Genomic DNA, 7,443 nt, shown 5'->3' with positions numbered 1-7,443 from the left:
CCGCGGTAGTCTCTCGATGCAGTGGCCGCCGCCCTGCCCCGATTAACGCTCGCACCGCCCCAATCGCCGCCGCCTGCCCGCCCCGTCGCCGCCCAGTCGCCGCCCGCCCCGTCGCTACCCCGCCGGCCGCTCGCCCCGTCACCGCCCCGCCCCGTCGCCGCCCGGCCGCCGCCTCGTCTCCCTCGGTTCGTCTGGTCCGGCCGCCGCAACATGGACTTATAAGTCCCTGTAAACAAACAGGTAGGTACTCGGGACTTGTAAGTCCCTGTAAACAAACAGATATGGACTTATGACTTATAAGTTGGGACTTAAAAAAGTTCTAGGACTTATGAAACAAACAGGGCCTAAGCTACGCTCGCTCAGCTCCTTGAGGCCTGGCCGATGGCGAGGGAGGACGGAAGGAGAGGAAGAGGCCACGTCGCCGGATCAGTTCTCTCGTCTCGTGGACTTTGTGCCGAACCGTGTCGTGCCTGTCCCCCGAGCGCGGTGCGCGGCGAAAGCCTGCCGTGTGCCGACCCGCCACCCCGAAACGGAAAGAACCCGAGAGAGATAAGCGTCTCCCCGTACGCGCCACCACCGGCGCGCGCACGTTCCTGTTCCTCCCTGCCACACAACCCCACACCGCCGAGGAAGCACACGTCGCGGTCCGGTTTGCACCAACCCGGAGCGGCTGCCTCGGCCTAGCACCGGCAGCCAGCCTCGCCGCATCCATGCAAGCGCCAACTGTACGCGCTGATCCCTCGCCTCGCCTCGCCGGCCTAATTCCCTTGCCGCCTCATGCGGCGGCCGCCGGTCCGTGTAAGAAGCCCAGAGGACAGATGGGTTCACGCGGGGCCGCGTGCGTGTATATATACGTACGCGGATGTCGCGCTAGCTTGGGCATCGAGAGCGACGAGCGGCTAGCTAGCGCAAGGGAAGACAGACCTAGCTTGCTTGCTTGCTTGCTGGCTGGCTCTTGGTCGATCATGGCGGAGAGGGGAGGAGGCGGCGAGGGCGAGGGGACGTCGTCGTCGCCGGGGAAGAAGGCGAGGAAGCCCTACACCATCACCAGGCCCCGGGAGAGGTGGAGCCCCGAGGAGCACGAGCGCTTCCTCGACGCCCTCCTCAGGTCAGTGCACCACACGGCACACGCCCATTGATATGATCCACCGGGCTTCCAACTTTCCTCTGCTCTGCGTCTCTCAACAACATCAAAGCCAGCGAGACCGAAGCTCTGAATGTTCGCTGAATCTGCCGGCCATTTTGTTCGGGTTTTGCAGGTTCGGCCGTGACTGGAAGAAGATCGAGGAGCACGTCCGCACCAAGACCGCGGTGCAGGTAACCGCAAGCTCAGTGTCCATCCTGCAAACTACTTCCGCTCTGACGACTCGATTGTGATTTGAAATGTAACATTGTGCACTGCAGATACGCAGCCACGCTCAGAAATACTTCCTCAAGGTCCAGAGGCTGGGCCTCGCCGCCGGGCTGCCGCCGCCGCAGCACCCGAGCCGCAGGCACGCCATGTCGCAGCAGCAGATCTCGCCGGCCGACGGGACGGCGGTGCTGCACGGGCAGCCGCAGCATTGTCCACCCGGAGCTGTTCAGGGCACCATCGGCTGGAGCTATCCGGGACCGGGAGCTCTTCCTGCGCCCAATGGCAAGTGGCTCTGTCTCCCGTTCTCCATTTTCTGGATCAGTGCTCCGAACTTCTGGTCACTGTGCTTCTTAATTGATGATCTAACATGGCGGTGGTGTTCTCCTTGTGTTGTTCAGACATGCAGAACTTGGACTGGGCAGGCAGTTCTGGCAGTTCTGCCTGGGTGAGCCATGGGGGCGCAGGGAGCCACACTGAACAAGCTGCAGCAACACACCCAGGTAACTGTTCCTGTCTTCTGAATTTTTTCCATTTCTAAAGCGCGCGCGCGCGCGCACACACACAAAGTTGGAACCAAAACATCATGATTGTAACTTCGCTTCCAAATTTACATAGGTGGCAGCTCATTCATGGGGCCGCCGAGCTTCGACGACACAAGCATGGACTGGACCGGCACGGGCAGCACAGGCGAAGCGTCGGCGATCGCCGATGCAGAGGACGAGACGATTCCACTTCCCTTGTCCCCTGGTAAGCAAGCCTTCTTTGCTTCAGGATGGCCAAGTTTATACTTTCTGAACCAACTGCAAGCTGAATCCTCTTTCTGTTTCCTGGCGCCGTTCTTGCAGGGGACATGCATTTCGCGCAGGTATACCGGTTCATCGGCGACATATTCGACCCGGCCACGCCGTGTCGCATCGAAGCCCACCTGCAGAAGCTCAAGGACATGGATGGCATCACTGTGAAGACGGTAAGCCCTTCAGTACCTCACTTTCAGTGGCTTTCTTCAGTGTGATCGTTCCTAAAATTCAGTCTCCCCTTCCCTGGTGCTAACCAAGAGAGAGCTCTGTCACGCCGTGCAGATCCTGCTGGTGCTAAGGAACCTCGAGACCAACCTGGCAGCGCCTCAGTTTGAGCCCATCGTGAGTGTCCCTTCTCCGAACCCTCCCCCCGTTCTCTGAAAATTGCACTGCCGAAAGTAATTATTCAGTTACGATTTGTAATGGCAATTGACCTCCATCTGTTGGTGATTGTTCTCTGTTGTTTCGCCAGAGGCGGCTGCTGTCGAGGTATGACCCGGGGCGAGGCTTGCCTGGCCACTTATAGAGTGTTGGTGCAACCTGAAAGGAAAACTAGAGCAGAAAGAAATTGCAAGAGGACGGAAGACTAGATTTGGGAGGTTGGAATAGAACAGATATTGGTCGGCCGGAGATATCACATACAGATATATAGTCAAATAATGTTTGTTTGCAAAGATTCTAGTTACAAGACTGAGGCTTGTTCGTAGGGTACGTAGACCTACTCAGGTGTCACACACAAGCGTTCAGAGTTCAGACTGTCTAGTCGTAGTACTGAATTTGTGTGTGTGTGTGTGTGTGTGTGGACACCGTTGAGTGCCCACTGGTTTGTTGTAGCACTAGCACAGTAGCGTGTGATGTGCGCAGCTTAGAAATGTCTTTTACTGAGAATAGGAAATACACGGGATTTCTCTTTATAATTTGGTCTTGGCGTTTGGCACGGATCCTTGCCTGAACTTTCTCTGTCTCGAGCTGTCAGAGTAGGATGTGCCGCCGTGTTGGCTAGGACAAGACCGGACATGCGCATGATTCTCACGTGCAAGTTTTCTTTTTCTTTCTTTTTTGAAACTTTCTCACGTGGAAGTTGTGCTCTGTGGAGGTGACCGGAAGATCTGAAGCAGATTGGGCTTGGGTTTTGTATGGGGTTTATTGTGCTGGGCTGAATTAACTTGCCGGGCCACCAAGTTAAAGAAGTTTCGCACCACCCCCTTCATCTGTATGGTATTTTAGCGTACAAGCGTGGTACACTCGGATCATACACACCACACGACACATGACCCGTGTAATAGAAAATAAACATGGCTAGGGAACGCACGCTCGAGCATAAACATTTTCAGAAAAGAGGTCACCTGGTTTCAGGGATAGCATCCGAATAGGAAGCTACCTGGACCCCCTCCCATGAGAGTGGCGTTGCAGAGACCGGCTTCCAATGAGCCCGGTATAGCAAATATATATATATATATATATATATATATATATATATATATATATATATATATATATATATATATATATATATATATATATATATAGGAAAAAAAAATATATATACCAACTTTTTTATACAAATACATATATATAATAGCCAAGTGTGTAGAAAGTTTCATCAGGTAATTCGGTTGTTTGAGTGCTACACAAAAGAGATAAATATCTGGTCCAAACACAACAAAGTTAAGGTCCATTTTAATCTATGTATTTGTCTTTTTTGTATACGCTACATAAGAGCATAAAGTTAGTGAAAATTTATACGCGTGTATTACGAATACATATATGTGTATATAAAAAAATCAGATTTTTTCAGTGTGTGAAAATAGTATTTTGGTAAAAAAAAAGGCCTCACTGAAGCTCGGGAATTGCCATGCTTTATTGCCCTCCCATCACCTTCTCATGCCTACATACACTAACATAGAATCAACCAAGTTCTTTGTCCCACGTGCATTTATTTGCTGGTTTAAAAATTGAGAATGTCATAACTTTTGATTCGAGTACCGGAATTCAGATCCGTTTTCACTGTTATGTTTCTCATGACAAATTCTTCAAAACAAGATCACATATGGATAGGTTTCATCGATATATTTTTTTTGAGCAACTTTGGGGGCAGAGGAGGAACTTCGTCATATAGAGAACCAACTTATTCTTTTTGGCCTAGTACGAGTGTCTATTAGGTTGGTTTTGTATAAAAGCAAAAAAATCAACACGAAACATGAGGCTCCTTTAGTGCTATATACAATCAAGTTCACTGCACTGTGTGTACCTGCGAATTTTCCTAACATTACCTCAACTTGCTTATTGTGATTGCTCAGTTGTTTATTGTAGATGGTCAATTGTCTATGATTGATGCTCAGTTGCCTACAAATACTATGTAATTACATACCATTGATGCCCAATTGTCTGTCATTGATAATAAGTTGCCTACCATTGTTGCTGGGTTGTCTAGCTTCGCAAATTAGTTGCCTACAATATTGTGAAGTTACTTATTATCGTTTTCCTAAGTTGCCCTACAAAAACGGTGAATATGCCTACAAACATGATGAGGTTGCCTACCCATGATGCTTAGCTGCCTACCATGATGCTATATGCAACTTCATAATCATGGTAGGTAGCCAGGAGAAATCCGCTTTAAAAAACATGGATAAGCAACAATAGGATCACATATGCATATACCTTCATAATAGGAGTTGCTTCATTTAGTGATGAAGTTGTCTCACTACAACAAAAAACCCTTATACCAACACATTTGTACCAACGATATTATGGGAACCGTTGTTTATACCACCTCCCACCTCCCGCACTTAGAGCTAACCTCCTCGTACTTAACCCTTCCACACATAGAGCTAACCTCCGTGTCCCTAAAAAATATCAAACCTCCCCGTACACACATCTCCATCTATATCTCGTCCGCCATATCTCTCCCCTGATTCCCCTCTCTCTCACCCGACGGCCTCCGTCATCTTCAATTCTGCCTTATCCGGTGATGTCCCGCGATGTCGCTCATAGGCCAGGCTCCTGCAGTGTTGTCCTCCTATATTCCATCGTGTCCACGTCCTCTGGGTCTCCGGGCCACTGCACGTGTCCCTACAGTAACCCTAGTCGACATAGATCACCGGTGTAACTCGCTTGCCTCTGTTTGGAGGGCACTATCCCAGGTCGCTGCTGCCGGCTCGGGCATGGATCTAAAACCGGTGTAGGGTTCTGCTCCTGTCTCTCGGTGGTGGATGGCAGTGGAGACAAGCCCGAGGTCAGAGGAGAATGAAGTGGAGCTCCGTTCGTGTTCTTCAACTGCTAATTGGATCCCGCGTGTGTGTGTGGTTCTTGCGGCTCTGGCGCCGGGTGTGGACTTGCTCTGGTGGCCGTGTGTGCAACTGCATGCGTCCGTGCTTAGCTCGTGTGCATGTGTCCGTGTGGTGCGTGCGTACTACGGAAAGTACATCCCTAGGTGACACTGATTGCTATGGCCTCTGTTGCTGATTTTGCTTCGCCTTAGTACCTACTACTGGTTAAATGCTCGTGTGTTGCCACGAAACAAAATATGAATATGCTAGACATTAATGATAGCTCCCACAAAAAACATGTCACACATCCAATTTACTCGCGCTAAATATCGATGTCATTCTCCTCGTTTACCCTTTCCGCAACAACCAAGCACCCACTCCTTCCCAATCCCATCCCAACCTAAATGACGTATTCACGACAAAAATACAAAAAATAATATAAATTAAGATCTTTGTTGTACTAAATCATTTAAAACCTGCAAGCAAAACAACAACAAAAAGTGCTAAAAATGAAGCAAACATCAAGATTCATAATTTGATCGTACAATTTACATGATACATGAAATCAATGTTATAATTAAATTATAATGTGCCCTGAGTGAAAACAAAAATGTATAAGAAACTGGGGCAACTACATTAGTGTGTAGAGCATCCTAAGCTGCCACACCACCAACCCTCCTCGTCAATAGTGAATGGGATACATCTCTTCCTCTCACATCCAATGCATGCCATTCAAAATCTAATCCTGATGTTCCGAATATTTTTATGCCAAGGCACCAGATTTGGAGCTCCAAGGTGGGAAAGATGTTGCTTTCGCCACCATTGTCACTTTTGTCCGAGCGACCAGATGAAGCAGATCAACAAAAAAGTTTACAAGAGGTCGTATCAAATTCAGAATCAATCATATATATTTCCATTCCTTTCATTGCATAGAGGCAAAGATATGAGTATCACTTGACAATACATCTGAAAAATAAAAGCATCAATATAGAATAGATAACTTGTAAAAATGTCAACTTTGAGACAGAACAAAACATGTAGAAATGATGAAACAAGGATCAGGGACAAATCCTACAATCAGGATAAAAACTATTTGAATAAAATAGTACTGTTACTTTGTTTAAATGTCAATCTTTTTTACGTTGCATCAGAGCTCGCAAGCTAGATCATAATTAAGGTTTTTAGATAGGTAACTGCATAATTTAAAGATCAAGTTATTGCCATTTCCAAAAACCACAAATAGAGAATAAGATGAAGCTTTCACGGAAATATCACAATTCTACTTAACTTATCTACAACATATCTCACTCAGCTTGCGACAGCTCGAAAAACACCATGGAGGCATGAATCATGGGCATCATGGGTCCCCAACTACTTTGTTCCGTCGCTATCGAGCAGCTCAAAGCAAATAAGGCACTTCCTGCCAGGTGACCTCCGTGACGCCCTGCTCCATATACCGTCCATGTCATCATCGCGGTGCATCTTACACTGGTTTAAACAAAGCGGTTTTAAAGTTCAGTCAAATGGACAAAGTGCTTTTCATCCCTGGTTTAAACACATAGAACATGCAATGCGCTAGTATGAGATAATTCAAAAAGTCTTTCAACATGTGAATTAAAAAACTTTATTACATATAACCTCATTCAAAACAGGTCCCCTCGACTACCCTTTAAGTAGATTTATGATAGATGCTTAGGGGCTTGTCATAATATGCATGGATTTTGACATACCATGTGGTTGGCAACAGCAGATTGAATCACTCATTTGCATGTGATTCGTGCACCCTCAAGAGTTCACGACGACCTCAACATTGGGCCTCAACGCACCGTAGGCGACGACTCACCAATCGACGGTATAGCACTGAGCCACCCTGTATAGCAATTTTATGAGAATCTCACAATACAGGAGGCTCAACATTTGCATATTGTATCAATTTATCATAAGGGATCCAACTTTGGTACCTAGGAGTTCTTTTGACAAAGCATATCAATATCACCCCCTATGTGAATCCGTAAACGTGCAA

General features: G+C 47.7%; 1 protein-coding gene across 1 annotated transcript; it reads left to right on the top strand.

Annotated features, from left to right (window-relative positions):
* The first annotated feature begins 965 nt into the window (after positions 1-965).
* LOC123441521 (protein REVEILLE 8-like) lies at positions 966-3,048 on the top strand. The gene is made up of 8 exons (XM_045117921.1): positions 966-1,108; positions 1,260-1,317; positions 1,405-1,636; positions 1,753-1,854; positions 1,970-2,101; positions 2,200-2,321; positions 2,434-2,493; positions 2,624-3,048. Exons 1-8 carry the CDS (start codon positions 966-968, stop codon positions 2,675-2,677), a joined length of 903 nt encoding a protein of 300 aa, XP_044973856.1. The 3' UTR covers positions 2,678-3,048.
* The last annotated feature ends 4,395 nt before the right edge of the window (positions 3,049-7,443 follow it).

Source organism: Hordeum vulgare, chromosome 3H (genome assembly GCF_904849725.1).
Source record: "Hordeum vulgare subsp. vulgare chromosome 3H, MorexV3_pseudomolecules_assembly, whole genome shotgun sequence".
Classification (NCBI taxonomy): Eukaryota; Viridiplantae; Streptophyta; class Magnoliopsida; order Poales; family Poaceae; genus Hordeum; species Hordeum vulgare.
Note: the sequence above shows the minus strand (reverse complement) of the source record. Positions and strands in the feature narration are given on the sequence as shown.